The sequence below is a fragment of the Rhincodon typus genome, chromosome 8, assembly GCF_021869965.1.
Source record: "Rhincodon typus isolate 14 chromosome 8, sRhiTyp1.1, whole genome shotgun sequence".
Lineage (NCBI taxonomy): Eukaryota > Metazoa > Chordata > Chondrichthyes > Orectolobiformes > Rhincodontidae > Rhincodon > Rhincodon typus.
This window is the reverse complement of record NC_063339.1, coordinates 3,619,011-3,639,953: the sequence shown is the minus strand read 5'-3', so window position 1 is coordinate 3,639,953 and position 20,943 is coordinate 3,619,011. Positions and strand designations below refer to the sequence as shown.

At 47.0% G+C, this 20,943-nt stretch overlaps 1 protein-coding gene across 1 annotated transcript in view; it reads right to left on the bottom strand.

Moving 5' to 3' along the window:
* The window catches only part of LOC109917089 (protein jagged-2-like), a 116,628-nt gene that overhangs the window by 293 nt on the left and 95,392 nt on the right, over nucleotides 1–20,943 (bottom strand). Inside the window, exons 11-18 of the mRNA XM_048600015.1 lie at nucleotides 19,010–19,160; nucleotides 16,328–16,492; nucleotides 15,547–15,660; nucleotides 12,017–12,130; nucleotides 10,116–10,232; nucleotides 8,705–8,732; nucleotides 5,096–5,181; nucleotides 1,914–2,027 (exon numbers count right to left, since the gene is read on the bottom strand). Of these exons, the coding sequence (XP_048455972.1) occupies nucleotides 1,914–2,027; nucleotides 5,096–5,181; nucleotides 8,705–8,732; nucleotides 10,116–10,232; nucleotides 12,017–12,130; nucleotides 15,547–15,660; nucleotides 16,328–16,492; nucleotides 19,010–19,160 (889 nt within the window). The remainder of the gene's footprint in view (nucleotides 1–1,913; nucleotides 2,028–5,095; nucleotides 5,182–8,704; nucleotides 8,733–10,115; nucleotides 10,233–12,016; nucleotides 12,131–15,546; nucleotides 15,661–16,327; nucleotides 16,493–19,009; nucleotides 19,161–20,943) is intronic.

Here is a 20,943-nt window from a genome sequence, read left to right as displayed (position 1 = left end):
GGGGTTAGATACAGAGTAAAGCTCTTTCTACACTATTCTATTCCCCCATCAAACACTCCCAGGACAGGGACAGCATGGGGTTAGATACAGAGTAAAGCCTCCTCTACACTGTGCCCCATCAAACACTCCCAGGACAGGGACAGCACGGGGTTAGATACAGAGTAAAGCTCCCTCTACACTGTCCCCTATCAAACACTCTCAGGTCAGGGACAGCATGGGGTTAGATACAGAGTAAAGCTTCCTCTACACTGTGCCCCATCAAACACTCCCAGGACAGGGACAGCACGGGGTTAGATACAGAGTAAAGCTCCCTCTACACTGTGCCCCATCAAACACTCCCAGGACAGGGACAGCACGGGGTTAGATACAGAGTAAAGCTTCTTCCACACTGTGCTCCATCAAACTCTCTGAGAAAGTATGGGCACTGACATCCCAACTGAACCAGAGGAGACAGATAAAACTGTACCAGAAGAGACAGATAAAACTGAACCAGAGGAGACAGATAAAACTGAACCAGCGGAGACAGATAAAACTGAACCAGCGGAGACAGATAAAACTGCAGTGGACAAAGCTCAGGCTCAGGAGGCAAACATCAGGCAGCATCATCTAGTCTTCCACAACATTCATATTAAAATTCCAATTATCCAGGACAGCAGAGTCTCCCTTCTGTTCCCTCTGTACATATGTAATAAGGGTATTTACATGCATATTTTTAATGCACATTCTTGCCAAAGTCAAGCCCCACCCCATAAGAGAAACCAATTCTGAGAAAAACAGCGACAGATTGTGAACTCATTGAACTGAATCAAGCCAGATTATTCCATGCTCCTTGTAGTGAGGCAACATCAAAACCAGGAGGAGTAGGGCAGACAGAGCCTTCAGCCTGTTTCACTGTTCAAAGTAATCAGGAAACATTTCTCACTCTGTCCCAGCCTCAATGATATTGAGCAAGGGACAGGCAGGACAGGAGCATCATTTTGGGAGCATGGCGAGGGGTGGTTACACTGTCAAGAGGAAAGGGCAGTCATGGGCAATGAGAATACAGCAGGACGTCCTATCAGAGGCAACACAACAAAGGGGCAGAACAAAAGACAAGTGCACCAAGTTTTCACGTGGTTTAAAAAGGACAGGGGAAGGAAATTAAATAGCTACTTCCAAAAAAAGGGAACTGAATAAATAATTAAAGAGAATAAAAATGACCAGGTTTTGGAACGGGGCTAGCAAGGTAACTGGGCAGCTCTTTCAAACAAGAAAAATGGCTGCCTTTGAGGGGCATGGATAGGGTGAATAGTCAAGGTCTTTTCCCTGGGATGGGGGAGTCCAAAACTAGAGGGCATGGGTTTAAGGTGAGAGAGGAAAGTTAAAAGGGACCCGAAGGGCAATGTTTTCACACAGAGGGTGGTGCGTGTACGGAATGAGCTGCCAGAGGAAGTGGTGGAGGCTGGTACAATTACAACATTTAAAAGGCACCTGGATGGGTGCGTGAATAGGAAGGGTTTAGAGAGATATGGGCCAAATGCTGGCAAATGGGACTAGATCAGCTTGGTTGGTGTGGACATGTTGGACCGAAAGGTCTGTTTCCGCGCTGTATATCTCTATAATTCTGTAGCTGAGCACCAAAGCTCGCGTCCTTCCCAGACATCAAGATGCCAACTGACAATCTGAGCAGCTCAAGGGTCAAATCTGTACAACTGTGCCAGGAGGGTCTGACCAGTGACTCTTCATTCAGTATCAAACCTCTCACCTTGTCCTCACCCAACCCCTTGCTTCTCCCAATGCCCAGTATTCTTCTCTTCACCAGCTGTTGCTGCGATATCGTTCTACAGGGTAAGGGGTAATGTCCCCAGTAGTGTCTTCCCCAGACACAGCTCTCAAGTCAGACAAGGAATGATAATTTTGAGGAAAATACATACCTTCTTGGCATCTGTGGCCTGCTCTTCCAGGGGGGCAGATGCACCTGTACCCATTAATCTCATCCACACAAGTGGCTCCATAAGCACAAGGGGATGACTGGCATTCATCGATGTCTTAGAGAGAGAATGAAACGTGGGCATTAACAAAGAAATGAGGGACACTAAAAATGCTGATGAGAGCACGTGTTTCCTGCTCTGTCTAATTGCAAAAAGCCAGGCCTGATCTCCTCAGTCGCATCATTAGTTCCACAATAAAAAATCGAGTTAAAGCAGCCATTGACAGGCAGCTCTGTAAGAGGCTTTTATTTCCACAGCCTCATTCAGAGCCCTGTGCTCACTGCATTTGCAGCTGTGCCCTCACAAACTACCAGTAACTATTAAAAAATCACAGCTCCCGTTCCCTTCCCTCACCTCGGAGCGATAACAAGCCAGTGCAAACAGGAGAGGAGGAGGGGGGAGGTGGGGGGAAGGGGAGGGGTGGAGCGAGGAGGGGGCAGAGGGAGAAAGGAGGGGAGAGAGAGGGAGGGTGTCAGAGAGAGAGAGAGAGGGGGAGAGAAAGAAATAGAGGGGGGAGAGAAAGCGAGTGAGGGAGAGAGAGAGAAGGGGGGGAAGAGAGCAAGGGAAGAGAGGGGAGGGGAGGGGGGAAGAGAGAGGGGGAACAGAGAGGGGGTGGGCGAGGGGAGGTGAGGTGGGGGGGAGAGGGAGAGAGAGGGGGAGAAAGGAGGGGGCAAGAAGGGGAGGGAAAGCAAGGGGCGGGTAGGGAGAGAAGGGTTTAGAGAGAGGAGAAAGGGGTGGAAGGGAGAGGGAAGGTGGGGCGGGTGCGAGGAGAGCAAGGCATATTGTTGGGCAGGCAGGGACAAAAGGATTCTTTTTAAATAGATAAAGAGTGCAGCTGGAAATAAATGCAAAAAAATACCTGCCTGTCATCAACTTTATCCAAACCCACCGTTCACACCTTTCTGCAGCTCCTGTAATATCCAGTTCTGCCTGCTGTTTAAATATTGGATACAGTTTAAACTATTCATCAAAAGGAAAAAGTTGGAATTCCATTTCACTTCAACCTCGTGGGTTCTGACTGCCTTCAAATTCACCTCCTGTAACACGTACTTCCCTCGGGATTCTGTCTCTAGACAGGACTCCCAGACCCACCTGTGTAACATCACCAGGCTCTCTCCCTGCTTCCTCTGATCTGTTCCTGAAACCCACAGTGATGGGGGCAGCTCTTAACTGCCCTCTAGGCAATTAGGGATGGGCCGTATATGCGAGCGTATATGAACGTATTAAGAAAATGGTTTGACCGGTTCAGATTCCAGTCGATATTCAAATCCTGGGATTTACCAATCACCTGATACCCATTGATTCCAGTTTTGCTCGGGCTCCTTGATGCTACACTCAGTTGAATGCAGCCTTGATGTCAACAGCTAAACATCCCTCATACTGACCCTCTGTAGAGGGACAGGTCGCAGATAAATCAGCTCAAAATACAGTCATCGAATCATTGGGCTTTACAGCATGGAAAGAGACCCTTCAGCCCATCATGTCCGTGCTGTTCATAAAGCACCTGTCAACTTTACTCCTGATTCTTAGCACTTGGCCTGCAGCCTCATGCACACAGTGCTGTTTCAAGAGTTCAACTAAATACCACTTAAAGGTTCCCACCTCTACCACAGCAGCGAGCTCCAGACACCAGCACTCTCTGAGTGAGGAAAACATCTCTCTCTGTCCCGTCTAACCCTCTGGCCCCCAGTCACTGAGCCCTCTACCAAGGAGAAAAGTTGACTTGGATTGATCCTATTATGTCCCTCATCATTTTGTACATCTCCATTAGGTCCCCTGCCCAGCCTTCTGAGAGAGAGAAGGGGAAGGGGGCAGAGAGGGAGAAAGAAGGGGAAGGGGGCAGAGTGGGAAAGAGAGAGCAGGGGAAGGGGGCTGAGTGGAGACAGATACGGGGAAGGGAGCAGAATGGGAGAGAGAGAGAGAAGGGGAAGTGGGCAAAGTGAGAGAGAGAAAAGGGGAAGAGGGCAGAGCGGGAGAAAGGAGAGGAGAAAGGGGCAGAGCAGGAGAGAGAGTGACATAGAGACTCAGCAACATTGGTTTCAGCACACTCGAGTTTTGAAGGTATATAGTGCTGTGTGCCAACAAATCTCAATGGAAAGAGCAGTCAACTTGACACATTTCCAGAATACTCCCAGTGTGCATCAGCCTTGACTTGCTGTGGGTAACACTCTCGTTTCCCAGTCCAAAGATAGCAAGTTCAAATCCATGGCAGAAATGTGAGCGCAATGCATACTCCCAACGCAGTATGAAGCAAGTGCTCAACTATCAGAGATGCCATCTCTTATCTCCAACGTTAACAAAACCCCAAAGAGGCCCCTCAAGTAGGTGCAAGAAATGCTGTGGCATGATTTGAAGACAAGGGATGAGTTCAGCTTCATGCCCAGGTCAATGTATATAACACACTTCAACCATCACCATCAACTACTCCCTGGCCACGATAACCCTGTGTGTGAGAGATTGCTGGAGGTAAATTCGCAGCAATATTTCCTCCATTACTGCACTGCCTGCTTTTCAAAACAACACACTTTGGAATGTCACAAGGTCATGAAAGGTGCCACGGAAATGCAAGCTTTTTTTGAAAAAAAAATCATTTAAAATTGGGAGTCAGCTATAAAAAGGGACTAAACTGAAAGGTGGTATTACCAGCACATAGGATTACAGCAAAAAAAATTAAATCAAACAAGTATTTGCTTCATGAGCTGGACAATATTGATATAGCATCTTTTATGTTATAAAGCATCCTAAAGCAGTTCGTAGAGGCATTAGCGAACAACATTTGACACAGGCAAAATGCTATAAATTACATTTTAGTTGGCACAAAAGTAGATAAAATAGCATGTTTTTATTTTGAAGACAAAGATTCCTGAGAGTTTCTTTCGGATGAAAGAGGATAATGAGACCAGGGAGAGATAAGGGATAAAAGACTCCAATTCTTCCAGATGTGGCAAGGGGCTTTTCACTTTAAATGAAGAACTCGACCAGATGGTGTTGTATTATACGAGGTACAAGTGGCCTTCACTCAGCTAAATGTGTCAAGAGGTCAGAGGCGAACTGGAATAAAATGGGTGTTGGGTCACAATGGCACAAGCCCTGAACACGCTCTGCTGTGCATTTTAGTCACTTACTGATTCGACAGTCTGGTCCAGCGAAACCTGCTGCACACTCACACCGAAACCAATTCACACCATCCACGCAGATCCCTCCATTGTAGCTGCAAAGACAAAACACACCCCCAAACACTTGCTTGTTAGAAAGTGATCTCCTGATACAGCTGAGACACACACACACACACGCAGACACACACTCACACCAACACACACACACACCACACACACACAGACACACCACACACACACAGACACACACACACACTCACACCACACACACACATACAGACACACACACACACACCACACACACAGACACACACACACACACACCACTCACACACAGACACACACACACACTCACTCACACCACACACACACAGACACACACACACACTCACACCACACACACAGACACACACAGACACACACACACTCACACCCACACCACACACACAGACACACACACACTCACACCCACACCACACACACAGACACACACACACACTCACACCACACACACAGACACACACACACACACTCACACCACACACACAGACACACACACACACACTCACACCACACACACAGACACACACACACACACACCACTCACACCACACACAGACACACACACACACACACACACACCACTCACACCACACACACATGCACACACACACAGCACACACACACACGCAGACACACACACACAGACACACACACACACTCACACCACACACACGCACACCACACACACGCACACACAAAAATACAGACAACTTCTAACTCAAAATCAATGACGAATCAAATGCAAACTTCAATTGTCATTAACAGAAGGCATTTCTAGCACTAGGCTGACAATGGGAGAATGGAAGGTTCCAGAAGCCCTGCTATTACACTTTCGGTCTCCTACCCACATAGAATTTCCAGTGTTAACACTTGTCTTCTCCCACAGCAATGCCCCCAACTTGACCCACTGCCACCCCCCACTCAATCTTAAATATTAAAGCTTGAATTAAAACAGGAATTGCTGGAGAAACTCAGCAGGTCTGGCAGCTGTGAAAAGAGAAACTGACTTAATGTTTCGAGTTCAGTGACCCTTCTTCAGAACGAGTACATGTCATGGATAACACAGACCCTCTCCCTAGTTGTTCACTCTTGCTTCACAGGACTTAACTGGGAACAGGTTTATCAATTGTCAGTTCTGAAGAAGGGTCACCTGGACCCGAAACGTTAACTCAGTTTCTCTCTTCACAGATGCAGCCAGACCTGCTGAGTTTCTCCAGTAATGAACCAGTTTAGATTTGTTATTTGTTCAGTACAAGAGCAAGACCAACAGAATTGCAACAAGTCTGGTTCAAATGGGATTACATGCTGCACATCTATTTTTCAATTAGATTATGACATTCACCTCCTTTTTATCAATTATAACAACAGCTGGCTTACTCTGACCTCCCACTCTCCCAGTTGTCACCGATGTGCTGACTGGCTGTAAAGTATATATACTGATGTGGACATGAAGGAAACTTTTGATAATAGTTAAGATTTAAATCCATAGCCCCTCTCATTTTCTTAAGTATGGGAAGGCCATTTTCACAATATCATGTCAGTATGTCTCGCTGTGAGGCACCTTCACCCAACTTTGTGTTCAAGGCTCACTCCATGGCCTTGAGTTATCAGCAAGGAGGGAGAACTGAACCACTGGGGCTGCCATCTCTCGGTTCAGACATTTAAAAATGGTCCAAAATGGAGTCATTATGGACTCGAAAGATGAACTGTTTTCACAGATGCTACAGGCCTGTTGTGTTTGATCTCTAGAACTTTCTTCTTATTATGCATCCAACAGATTTGGTGTACAAGTGCGACCGAGTGCAAGAGAGTCTGTGTGTCTGTGAGGAGAGAGAGAGAGTGCGAGTGAGTGTGAGAGACAGTGAGAGAGCGAGAGAGGGAGAGAGCAAGGGAGACAGCAAGAGAGAGGGAGAGAGAGAGTGAGAGAGAGAGAGTGAGAGAGAGAGTGCGAGAGAGAGAGTGCGAGAGAGAGAGTGCAAGAGAGAGTGCAAGGGAGAGAGTATGAGGGTGAGAGAGAGAGAGTGTGAGAGCAAGAGAGTGTGAGAGAGTGCGAGAAAGAGTGTGAGCGAGAGAGTGTGAGCGAGAGTGTGAGAGAGAGAGAGAAAGCGTGAGAGCGAGAGTGAGAGGGAGAGAGCAAGGGAGCAAGAGAGAGTGAGGGAGCGAGAGTGTGTGAGAGAGACAGTGTGAGAGAGAGTGAGAGAGAGACAGTGCGAGAGAGACAGTGTGAGAGCGAGAGAGCGAGAGTGTGAGAGAGAGAGAAAGCGAGAGAGCGAAAGGGAGAGAGTGAGAGAAAGAGCGAGAGAGAGATTGTGAGTGAGAGAGTGTGAGAGAGTGAGTGAGAGAGAGAGAGAAAGCGTGAGAGCAAGCGAGGGACAGCGAGCGAGGGAGAGGGAGAGAGTGAGGGAGTGAGAGAGAGCGAGGGAGCGAGAGAGAGAGAGGGAGCGAGAGTGTGTGAGAGAGACAGTGCGAGAGAGACAGTGTGAGAGCAAGAGAGTGTGAGAGAGAGAGAAAGTGAGAGAGCGAGAGAGAGCGAGGGAGAGAGTGAGAGAAAGAGCGAGAGAGAGTGTGAGTGAGAGTGTGAGTGAGAGAGTGTGAGAGAGAGAGTGTGAGAGAGAGTGTGAGAGAGAGAGTGTGAGAGAGAGAGAGAGAAAGCGTGAGAGCGAGTGAGGGACAGCAAGCGAGGGAGAGTGAGAGGGAGAGAGTGAGGGAGAGACAGTGAATGAGAGTGAGAGAGCGAGAGAGAGAGTGTGAGAGAGAGAGAGCGTGAGAGACAGTGTGAGGGAGAAAGAGTGGCCATTTTGACAGATGTTGTATCTTGGGAAGTTGCCCATCAACTATTGCAATGAGTGACTCTTAAATTGAGCAGCTGTGTCACTGATAATTTGGAAGAGGATACAGAGGAGATTTACCAGGATTGGACCAACAATGAGGGCCTTCAGTTATATCGAGAGGCTGCATTTGCTTTCCTTGGAGCAGACAAGGTCAAGGTGAGACCAAAATTACAAAGAGTTTGAAGTGTAAACAATCAGAGAAGAGTTCTCATTTGCAGGAGGGTCAGTAACTAGTGGCAGAGGTTTAAGGCACAGGAACAGATCAAGGAAGTTCATTAGAGATAGTAGGAACTGCAGATGCTGGAGAATCCGAGACAACAAGGTGCAGGGCTGGATGAACACAGCAGGCCAAGCAGCATCATAGGAGCAGAAAGGCTGACGTTGGTGCAGCAAGATAACCAGGAATGCACTACCTTAAAAGGGAAGTGAAAGCAGACTCAATTGGAACTTACTACTGAGAGTGGATAAATACTTGAAAAGGGAAAATTTAAAAACACAGCTCAAGGGGAAATAGTAACAGTGGAGCCAACTAGATCTTTCAAGGGCCAGTATAGACACGATGGACTGAGTAATGTCTTTCTGTGCAGAAGGATCACATGTTGCAATTTTATTGCCAAGATGCTGGAGGTGGATTGAAAGCATGCCAGTCCTCTGGAAGTGGTACAGACCAAGCACTCACTTAAACATTAGCAATAAAGGAAACACTTCTGCCAACGCCACTTACCATGGGTGAGGACTGCAGTCATTCTTGTCTGTGGAACAAAACAAAAGGAATATTTAAATAAAACAAACAACAGCGGATGCTAGAAACCTTCGAGAAACACAGAAAATTCTGGAGAAACTCAGCAGGTCTGGCAGCATCTATGGAAAGAGAAACCGAGTTCACATTTCGAGTCCAGTAACCCTTTTTCTGAAGGAGGGTCGCTGGACTCAATATGTGAGCTCGGTTTCTCTTCACAGATGCTGCCAGACCTGCTGAATTCCTCCAGCATTGTCTGTGTTTGTTTGTAAAAGGAATATTCAACATTGTCAAAGAAACCAGAAAGGGCTGCAGGCACTTAGCCTGTCACAGTGAGGAAAGATAAACTCTCCATCACCAGCTCCCAGCCACCCAAGTCCCTGAAAACTCTAAACCAAAGTCTAGTGCCGATCCTCGTAGATTGGTGCCTCCATTATGACATTAAGGACACCCCTGTCCCTTCAGGTGAATGTAAAACCCCCCACAGAGACAGTCACCAATCCTCAACGCTGCTCTGAGACCACGGTCAAGGGACCTGCTCACATTGTACACAGTGCTGAAGTACCAACTCACTCAGGCGTGAGAGATAAATCAATCACGCCAACACACCATGTCAATATGCTGTACCAAGGCAGTGTCAGAGTCATAGGGTCAGACATTAAACAGCACGGAAACAGACCCTTCCATCCAACTCATCTGCACCGACCAGATATCCTAAATTAATCTACTCCCATTTGCCAGCATTGGGCCCATATCCCTTTAAACCCTTCCTATTCATCTACCCATCCAGAATCCTTTTAAAATGTTGTAACTGTACCAGCCTCCACCACTTCCTCTGGCAGCTCACTCCATACACACTCCAACCTCTACGTGAAAAAGTTGCCCCTTAGGTCCCTATTAAATCTTTCCCCTCTCACCTGAAACCTACGCCCCTCTAGCTTTGGACTCCCCCACCCTGGGGAAAAAACCTTGGCTGGTCACCCTGTCTTTTGGATGAGATGTGAAAGTGAGAACCCTCTTAGATCAGGTACTATTTCAGAAGGAGGGCTTCTTCCTAATGACTAGAGAAATATTAATTCCCCAAATCAGTAGATCATAGAATCACGGAATCCTTACAGTGTGGAAACAAGCCCTTCGGCCCAACAAGTCCACACCGACCCTCACAGCATCCCACCCAGACCCATCCCCCATAACCCACCTAATCTACACATCCCTCAACACTATTAGCAAGGCCAATCCTCCTAGCCTGCACATCTTTGGGCTGTGGGAGGAAACCAGAGCACCCATGCAAACTGTCACATTAAAACCTGCAGCACTTTGGTCTGTTTAAGCTGGCTTCTGGAGGATGCGTGGGAGAACGGGTGCCTAGCGCACAGCGACAATGAGTGGAACTTACTCTGACTGCAGGTTGGACCTTCCCAGCCTTCCTTACACACACAGGAGAAGGTATCACCACTTCCCACACACGTCCCTCCGTTCTTGCACGGGTTCGGGATGCAACTACTGTTCTTGGCTGGAAGAAATTACATTTTCACGTCACATCGCTTCAACACATAACAAATGCAAATAGTAAAAGGTGTGGAGAGATGATGGAGGGAGGAATACTGTGGCTATATCCGAGCAAGGTCAGTGACACCATTAGTGAGCACACACAAAGGTACCAGGAGGATGTCCTGTGATCAGCATTGCTGCAAAATCATGATGTGGAGGTGCCGGTGTTGCACTGGGGTGGACAAAGTCAGAAATCGCACAATGCCAGGTTATAGTCCAGAGATAGTAGGAACTACCGATGCTGGAGAATCTGAGATAACAAGGTGCGGAGCTGGAGGAACACAGCAGGCCAAGCAGCATCAGAGGAGCAGGAAAGCTGACATTTCGGGTCTGGACCCTTCTTCAGAAATCCTGAAGAAGGGTCCAGACCCGAAACGTCAGTCCTGCTCAGCCTGCTGTGTTCATCCAGCTCCGCACCCTGTTATTCCAGGTTATAGTCCAACAGGTTTATTTGAAATCACAAGCTTTTGGCGCGGTGTTGGACTAGGACCTGGTGTTGAGTGAGTTCTGACTTTGCAATATCATGAACAGCACTTGAATATAATGCACATGTTGGCCTGTTGATCTTTGTAGATCTATGCTCCCCTGCCCCTTCCCACTCCAGCTGATCTACTTTACCCAATGTCAGGAATCCAAAGAGTTTAGCCAGGGAAATTTTGCAAAAGGTTTGTGGGTTTGCTGATCAACTCAGGGATGCATCAGGGAACTTAAACGATCTTAAGGACCAGTTTATTCTTCTGCAAATTTTTCTTCAATCCTGTGTACTCCCCACATTCCTGCTGATATTTCCTTCCATCTCAATATGGGGTTTGAAGATTGACGCTGTGCCGCCTCACTGGAAGACAGTGCGAGTTTTAACTGGGTCCCAATCAGGTACCTGGCCAGGTTTCCTTCATGTGCAAATTTCAGCGAGCAACACTCAAAAGCAAAATGCACACACTTCCCCCCACCACTCCCCACCACCAGCTTGACTGTGTCACAAGTCCCTGAGGAGGAGTGTAGGTACAAGACCATTTCACAATTTACAGGCAAGTGCTGCATTGTCAGACAACATGGCCTCCAGGCGTCGAGTGAACATCTCACTGAAGGATGTAAAACATCTCATTCAACCTGGGAAACAGGGTTGTTGGCAAGTTATATTACAGCTGTACAGAACTGTAGTCAGGCCACTTTTGGAATATTGGGTACAGTTCTGGTCACCACACTACCAGAAGAATGGTGGATGCTTTGGAGAAGGTGCAGAGAAGGTTTACCAGGAATGATGCCTGGTTGGGAAGGTTTTCGTAATGAGGAGAGATTGGATAAACTCAGATGAGGGGTGACCTGATAGAGGTCTACAAAATTATGAAAGGCATCGATAAGGTGGATAGCCAGAGTCTTTTTGCCAGCACGAAAAGGTTAACTACGAGTGGGGTTAGGTTCAAGGTGAGAGGGGGAAAGTTTAGGGGTGAAGTGTGGGGAAAGTTTTGGAACGCACTGCCAGCCGAGCTGGTGGAAGCAGGCACATTAGCAACATTTAAGGTGTATCTTCATAGACACATGAACGGGAGGTGAACAAAGGGATAGAAACCGCATAAAAGCAATAAGTGGTGGGCATAAATAAGGATTAGGATTGGGCACAGGCATGGTGGGCCGAAGGGCTTGCTCCTGTGCTGTATTGTTCTTTACCGTTGTTTGTTCTTTGAGAAAGATACTTTAGAAGCTGTACCATGGAAACAGAGAATGCCATGAGGAAGACAAACTCACCAAGATTACAGGTACCGCCACCCCACTCTGGGGAACACGCACACCGAAAGGTATCTCCCACATCGTGGCATGTGCCACCGTTACTGCAGGTACTTTCATCGCATTGATTCTCTCCTATAAAAATAAACATTGACTGGCTAAATCATCATGGTCAGGCAGAAAAGCAGGGTTCAAGTTCTGGATCAGCTAAGGCTTTTTAAATGGCAGAGATCACTTGATGGGCTGAATGGCCTACTCGTGCTCCTATCTTTAAGGATAGTCCAAGAACTCGTAATTATAAATCACGTTTAATGTACTAAGAACTCCCAACACAAGAGCATAACCAACTCAACAAGACCTTAAGCCATTACAGATTGTGAAGTGTATGTGTGTTCTGGTGACTCCTTTCCTTTAGGGAAGGGAAGCTCGTGTTCTTACCTGGTCTGGCCTACATGTGAGTCCAGACCCACAGCAATGTGGTCTACTCTTCATCATCCTCCGAAATGGCCAAGCAACCCCTTAGCTGTTTTAACCAACTCGGAGTTCAGAAAGGAATGAAACTGGATAGACCATCTGGCATTAACCAAGGCACCAGAAACGATAAACCCAGGCCTATTCTCCCGACTCTATACCATTTTCAATCTGTGCAGGAGGGTGTGCAAGGAGCAGGGCTGGTCACGTAATAACCAGGTGTCAACCTGGTGAAGCTCCAACACAGGACTACTTGCATGCCAAACAGTGGAAGCAGCAAGTGACAGGGGATCAGATTGAGGCTCTGCACTCCTGCCACCTCATTTGTGAATGGTGGTGGACAATTAGAGAACAAACAGGAGGAGGCTCCACAAATATCCCCTTGCTCAATGGTAGGGGAGCCCAACACATCAGTGACAGAGAGCCAGGTGCTAAATTGGTAATTCACCTCTGCCTCCTCCACAGGTCCCCAATCTACAGCCACTTCAATTCATTCAATGGGATATCAAGGTAAAACAGCTAGAGGCACAGGATACTGCAAAGGCTATGGGCCCTGACAACATTCTGGCAATAGTACTGGAGACCTGTGCTCCAGAACTTGACAAGCTCCTAGCCAAGCTGTTCCAGTACAGTTACAACACTGGTATCTACTGGTAACCATTGGCCAGGAGTCATACTTGGCAAATAAGATGGTTGTGGTTGTGGGAGGTCAGACATCTCAGCTCCAGGATATCTCTGCAGGAGTTCCTCAGGGTAGTGTCCTAGGCCCAACCATCTTCAGCTGCTTCATCAATGACCTTCCCTCCATCATAAGGTCATGTTGATGACGTTCGCTGATGATTGCACAATGTTCAGCACCATTTGTGACTCCTCAGACACTGAAGCAGTCCATGTTCAAATACAACAAGATCTGAACAATACCCAGGCTTGGGCTGACAACTGGCAAGTGACATTCGTGCCACACAAATGCCAGGCACTGACCATCACCAATAAGAGACAATCTAACCACCGCCCCTTGGCATTCAATGGTATTACCATCACTGAATCCCCCACTATCAACATCCTGGGGATTACCATGGAACAGAAACTCAACTCACCACATAAACACAGCGGCTACAAGAGCAGGTCAGATGCTGGGAATACTGCGGCAAGTAACTCACCTCCTGACTCCCCAAAGCCTGACCACCATCTACAAGGCACAAGTCAGGAGTGCGATGGAATACTCCCCACTTGCCTGGATGGGTGCAGCCCCAACAACACTCAAGGATCTTGACACCATCCAGGACAAAGCAGCCGCTTGATTGGCATCAAATCCACAAACATCCGCTCCCTCCCGCACCGATGCTCAGTAGCAGCAGTGTGTACTATCTACAAGCTGCACTGCAGAAATTCACCAAAGATCCTCAGACAGCACCTTCCAAACCCACGACCACTTCCATCCAGAAGGACAAGGGCAGCAAATGCATGGGAACCCCCTGCAAGCCACTCACCATCCTGACTTGGAAATATATCGCCGTTCCTTCAGTGTCGCTGGGTCAAAATCCTGGAACTCCCTCCCCAAGGGCATTGAGGGTCTACCCACAGCAGGAGGACTGCAGTGGGTCAAGAAGGCAGCTCACCCCCACCTTCTCAAGGGGCAACTAGGGACGGGTAATAAATGGCCTAACCAGCAAATATCCACATCCCTTCAACTTCAAAAATAAATGGACTGCATTAACATTTAAGGAACACTACATCGTTTGAGGATAAAATCTGCCTTTTTTGTTTATGTCATTTAAAAGAAAACACCACGCTAATGCTGGATGTGGTGATGCTGCAGTAGAGAAAACCCTGCTGGTTGTATAGCCTGCAATCACCCACCAACAAGTGACCAAATAATCTGTTTCAGCGATACTGGGTTGAGACACGTGTGTGGACCAGGGCACCAACAGAGTTCTTCTGCCTGACTGTGAATGGTGGAAGGGAGGCCCTTTTACATTGAGAGATGATAGACAGCATCAGTTTAACGTCTCAATCAAGGATAGCAAGCAGTGTCTCCAAGATGCAAGAGCTGAACCTCAGGCATTTCTTAAGAGTCCAGTGAGTTAGCGTGTACTGCAAATGCAGGTCATCAGGGGAATATGCTTCAGTTTGAAGGCCGCATAATAGAATGCACAAACTATTCTGTCATTATCCAGTGTGACCTCACTGATTCCTGGCTGGGATATGTGAAATATTAATTGCTCACTCTCTTTCAAGGACTAAGGCTTGACTAAAATGTTTCAACATATTCATGCCACATTCCCACTTTTTCTCTTTACAACTGATTTTATAGGAGTCACAGACTCATACAGCACAGAAACAGACCTTTCGGTCCAATGCCTGAACATAATCCCAATCTAAACTGGTCCTACCTGCCTGCTCCAGGCCCATATCCCTTCAAACCTTCCCTATGTGTGTACTTATCTAACTGTCTTTTAAACATTGTGTTGTAGTTGACTTTCCATTGCACTTTCTTTTTTTAATTCATTCACGGGATGAGGGCGTCACCGGCCAGGCAGCATTTATTGCCCACCCCTAATTGCCCAGAGGGCACTTAAGAGTCAACCACATTGCTGTGGGTCTGGAGTCACATGTAGAACAGACCGGGTAAGGACAGATTTCCTTCCCCAAAGGACACCAGTGGTCCAGATAATGGTAATCCAGATAATTTTCCGATAATCGACAATAGTTTCATGGTCATCATTCAACTCTTAATTCCAGATTGTTGTGCAGCATCAAGCAGTTTGACAGAATTTAAGTTTCGTCTCTTCTTCTGACTAAATAGTTGCATTCCCAGTCATTGGGAACAAGAGCCTCCTGCTTTTTCACTCGTGGCCCCTGCTGCATTACCTGGCCCTGAGCTCAGACAACTAGGAAATAGCTACTTTCAACAAGACAAGGGATTCACTCCTTGGCAGGCCAGGGAGGAAGGGACAGTAGAATGCTTATATAATAAATACAAACAAAATACTGGGGAGATGCACACATACATGGAGACAGTGAACTGTACACAGCACAAGGAAATCCTCCCACACACAAAAATGGTGGCCATTACTCACCTATTTCACACAGTTCTCCTTCCCATCCATCGGGGCAAATGCAATGGAAGGAATCGATCCCATCAATACAGGTGCCTCCGTTTTTACACTGATTCAATGTACAGTCATTGATATCTACAGAAAGACAATTCAAGTTACCGCAAAGACCAAACTAGGAAACATCAACTAACCTGCAACATTAGGTGGACAAGAAACTAAAGTCAGCACTATCCTATTGGACCCTGGACTTAGAGAGAGAGACGCCCGGTGGCAGTTGAACCTGAGGCTCACCACGCCTCAGTTCTGAAGAAGGGTCACTGGACCCAAAACATTAACTCTGTTCCTCTCTCCATAGATGCTGCCAGATCTGCTGAGTCTCTCCAGCAATTTCTGTCTCTGTTTCGGATTTCCAGTGGTTTCTTTTTGTTTGGAGCTAACCTGCACTCTGCTCTTCTCCAGGACAATAGGTGTGACATTTTTCGCGTACAACCCAGGAGAGGCGGGATACCAGTATTAACATTTCATCTGACCAACGTCACGTCCAACAATGCTGCATTCGCTCTGAAACGCACTGGGTGATGGGCTCAAGCATCTGGTCCAGAGTCAGCTGGTTCCTGCTGACTTAGCTTCCAAGTTTCACAAAGTAGATAAAGGAGTTCATGCAGCTGGAAAATCGAGCTGACATGGGATGGCAGTGAACTGGGAATTGTCTAGTGTTGACGATTCAGAACTCCCTTGCAACGCGTTAAAAAACAAACCAGGCCAAGCATTATGTGACAATGCTGGCAGGGTCTTCACTTACTTTCATGGCAGTACATTCCAGTGAACCCTCGGTCACAGGCACAGGTAAAATTCCCAGCAGGCTGGCTGATGCACTTGCCACGGGGACCACAGACGTTGGATGAGATGAAGCGGATACCACCCTGACTGGTATTGCTGGAGACTGCCACAGTACAGCTGTCGATCACTGCAAAGGGACACCAGTATTTTATCAACAGGAATGCCACACAACATCCACTATCCCTCAAATCTACTCCTCACTCCCACCACACCCCTCAACACCCTGCAATTGCCCTGTGTCTCATCGATGCTGTGTACTTCAGTGTCCTCCCCTGGTGACTTGTTCCTAAAACTATTTCCCCTTTAGGTTCACAGATTCTTTCCAACTTCCCCTTTTACTCCAGTCTCCCCGTGTTTTGCCTAACGATCCCTGTGATTTGAATCATTAACTGCAGCCGACAATTTCCTTCAATCAATTTAGTCAATTCCAACTGCAGCTTCAACTCGGTCAAATGGAAATCCCTTTTCCGAATACAAACAAACCCAATTTCCTCAATTTAATGTGTTAATACTCCTGCCCACTGGTCTCCCTGCACTCTCCTGGGACCAGAACATCCTTGTTCTGATTAATGACTAGGGCTGTGCTTCTTTAGATAGTGCAAAGTTAGCAGGTGAGAAACTAGCCAGGCTGCAACACCCTGATTTACACAAGATACTTCTGTCCTCTCACACACACACACACATAGACACAGACACACACACACACTCACACACAGACACACAAACACACACACTCACACAAACACACACCCCACAGACACACACACAAACACACACAGACACACAAACGCACACACAAACACACACCCCACAGACACACAGACACACTCACACACACACAGACACACACACATACACACTCACACAGACACACAAACACACAGACACACAAACACACAGACATACACACACACACACTCACACGCACACAGATACACATACACACACACACAGACACAGAGACACACAGGAAGTATATCAACGGCACAGTTCAAAGAGAGGGTAATTGAAGAGAGGAAGACATACAAACATCAAGCAGTCACACCAAAACCCAGATTAACAGAGGCACAGTGGATACTGACCCTGCAGACTGAATGTTCAGACATCATGACTGTGATGTGGTCTACACTCATTCTACACGGCACAGTGGCTCAGTGGTTAGCACTGCTGCCTCACAGCGCCAGGGATCCGGGTTTAATTCCACCCTCGGGCAACTGTCTGTGTGAAGTTTGCACATTCTCCTCGTGTCTGTGTGGTTTTCCTCCGGGTGCTCCGGTTTCCTCCCACAGTCCAAAGATGTGCAGGTTAGGGTGGATTGGCCATGCTAAATTGCCCATAGTGTTCAGGGGTGTGTAGATTAGGGGGATAGGTCTGGGTGGAATGCTCTGTCAGTGTGGACCTGTGGGCTGAAGGCCCAGTTTCCACACTGTAGGGATTCTAGGGTGGTAGGAGGAGGTTTTATTTAAAGCACACTGGGATTCCACCGAAGGTGCTGGATGTAACTTGTTATCATTTGGGGCTAGAGATTGCACCCTCTGACACTAGAGGCACCATTTCTTCCTCAGGCTGCTAACTCCCCGACATGCATAATTTTAATGTGATCGGAGGAAGGTATAGGGGAGATGTCAGAGGTAGGTTCTTCACACAGAGAGTGGTGGGTGCGTGGAATGTGCTGCCAGCGGTGGGAGTGGAGTCAGATACTTTAGGGACATTTAAGAGACTCTTGGATAGGCACGTGGGGGATAGTTGTTAAATGTAGAGTATGCAGGGTAGTTTGATCTTTGACTAGGATAATAGGTCGGCACAACATCGTGGGCCGAAGGGCCTGTACTGTGCTGTACTGTTCTATGATCTATGTTTGAGTAAAGCTTTTTTGGCCCATATTATAAATCGCCCTGTATGTACTACTCCCTGAACACACTCAGGTTTACCAGTTACTTGCAACGTTGCTCTTTTGCTGTTCCCTGGCCTTTGTGCATCGTGGAGATCTTCTCACTATTGAGAGGGAGTGTGGAAGCAGACCCTGTGCTATGGGCAGTCATTACCAGGTGTGTGTGTCTACCAGTATACATGGAACAGTAGCATAGGGACCCCACTCCCTTCACACAGAGCTCACTTGATAAAGGCAGGTGGCTTCAAGGAACAGAAAAGCTTCTTCAGAACCTGGCTTGTGTAGTGTTTAGGTTGGAATTGAAAACTCACAAAAGGCCAGGATTCCCTCACTTCCAAACATATTAACTGCAGCAACACTCAAGCATCACCTTGGAATAGCCTACAGGCAGTTTAATAGCTCTCCTGCCCTAGCCAGCAGCATTGCCAAAGTCACCTTGGTATAGAGAGCATTTTGAAGCAGCCGAATCTGCCAGGAATAACTTATTTGGAAACGAGACGCCACTTGCTACTGATGGAGTACTGTGAAGTCGAGCAGTCACTTCACGGCCAACAGCAACGTTTTATAAACAAAATGACCGCCAGTCAGTATCCTAGGCAACAACTGTCGAAGTAGAGAGTTCGAGGCTCACCTAGCGCAGATTTTCCCTATCCTCTGGGCTGGGAGGCCCAGTGGCTTCAAGTCCCACCCGACCCAGAACCATGTAATAACATCGCTGAGCAGGTTGCTTCAGAAATATCCGGCCACTGATACCTTGGCAAGGTGCAGATCTGCAGTGGTCCTTCAGGAAAGAGCAATTCTTTCCCTCATAGTCCTCGGGGCATGCACAGTAATAATCTTCACCAAGTACGTAACACCTTGCTTCGTTCTGACATGGGTTCGGATCACAATAATTGATTTTTCTCTGTGATACAGGGAGTAAAAACGTAACAGTAAGATTCAGCAGAGCTATGAAACTGCACTGAAGTGCACACTAATGCATCGTTCTTGCATCCCCTCCAATCCATGAATCAATTTAATCACTTTTCAATCTATAATCTTTGCTGAGATCACAGTCAATGCTCCTCTGAATTCCTCCTATCCTAAAGTCAAAACAGACAACCCCTACCTCCTCACAGCTCTGAAATGAAAAAAAACTTTTCACACCATTCTCTTGTTTATAATTAACACTTCGAAAAGCGTGGGCTTCCTCCTCTCTGTCCCTCCCACTATCTACAGGTTGCAAAACCCATCATAATTATCTAAATGGCTGCTTCCTGATCGTCCCTGCCTTTCCTTCAGTCCAACTGCATGAGCCTGAACCTTCCAACTCCATTTCTCAAACCAAGAATCAAACTCTAGGTACAGGGCATGCAGAGAGCATAATATGAGGACTCCATCATATCTGACCCTTTAAAGAGTAAATCAACAATCTTTAAAAACTGAATCTACTAAACACCAGTGATAGTAGGAACTGCAGATGCTGGAGAATCCGAGACAACAAGGTGCAGGGCTGGATGAACACAGCAGGCCAAGCAGCATCATAGGAGCAGACCTCTACTAAACACCAGTTCGGAGGAGGGGTGAGTGAGGTGAGGCACAAAGGAATTGACTGCGCAAAATAACTGCCTTTTTTCTAATCCCACCAGAGCACTGAGTAGATTAATTCTCAGCAGCTGTTGGGGATGGGTTTAAATAAAGACAGAAAGCCCGTTGAAAGCCATACTGCCGAGTAGGATAATCACATGAAAGGCAATTCACTGCAGCAAAACTAATCGGTACACTTGAACATACTCAAAGTTGGTGGTATCAAGAAAATGTTTTTGATTAAACAAAATGGCCCATCTTCAAGTCATAAAACAATTTAGATAGAACAAATCTGGGGTGATACAATGCCATTACCAGCAGACATAGTACAGTACGTTATAGAGGAGCTCATTCAGCCCAGCAATACTATCTGGTCTCTGATTGAGCACCTAGCCTTGCTCCATCATCCTGCAATTAATCTCTCTCTTCAATTATTCATTCACTTTCTCCTCTGGAAGTCAGGATTGAATTTGTTTCAAGCATCTTGTTCGGGAGTGCGCTTCTAGTTTGTAACAACTGAGGAAAGTTGGAGAAGGAGATGGCCATTCAGCCCCTCAAGCCTGTTCCACCATTCAATGTGATCATGGCGGAGCTGTGGCTTAACGCCACATACCTAACTCCTCCTGCCTTTGGCCCATTCCCCTTAATGCCTTTCTGTAACAAAAAATTATCCATCTCAAATTTAAAATTAACAACTAATCTAGCATCAATTCTCTAAATGGAAATCGCTTTCATTTGTACTGGAGTCTTAGGTCAGTTTATCTTAACACTGGTGTCCTCTGGTTATAAATCACCTGCTCACACTAGAAACTGTACAAGTGTCATTACCATTAGGTCTGCTGATAGTGGCCAAGCAAGTAGATAGGCTGGCAAAGACAAGCTATGGCATGCTTGGTTTTATTGGACAGGGAATTGAGTACAAGAGACAGGATGTCATGTTGCAGCTTTATAAGACTTTGGTTAGGCCACACTTAAGAATATTGTGTTCAATTCTGGTCACCACATTACAGGAAGGATGTGGAGGCTTTGGAGAGGGTGCAGACGAGGTTTACCAGGATGCTGCCTGGAGTAGAGGGTATGAGCTATAAGGAGAGGCTAGAAAAACTCGGGTTGTTTTCTCT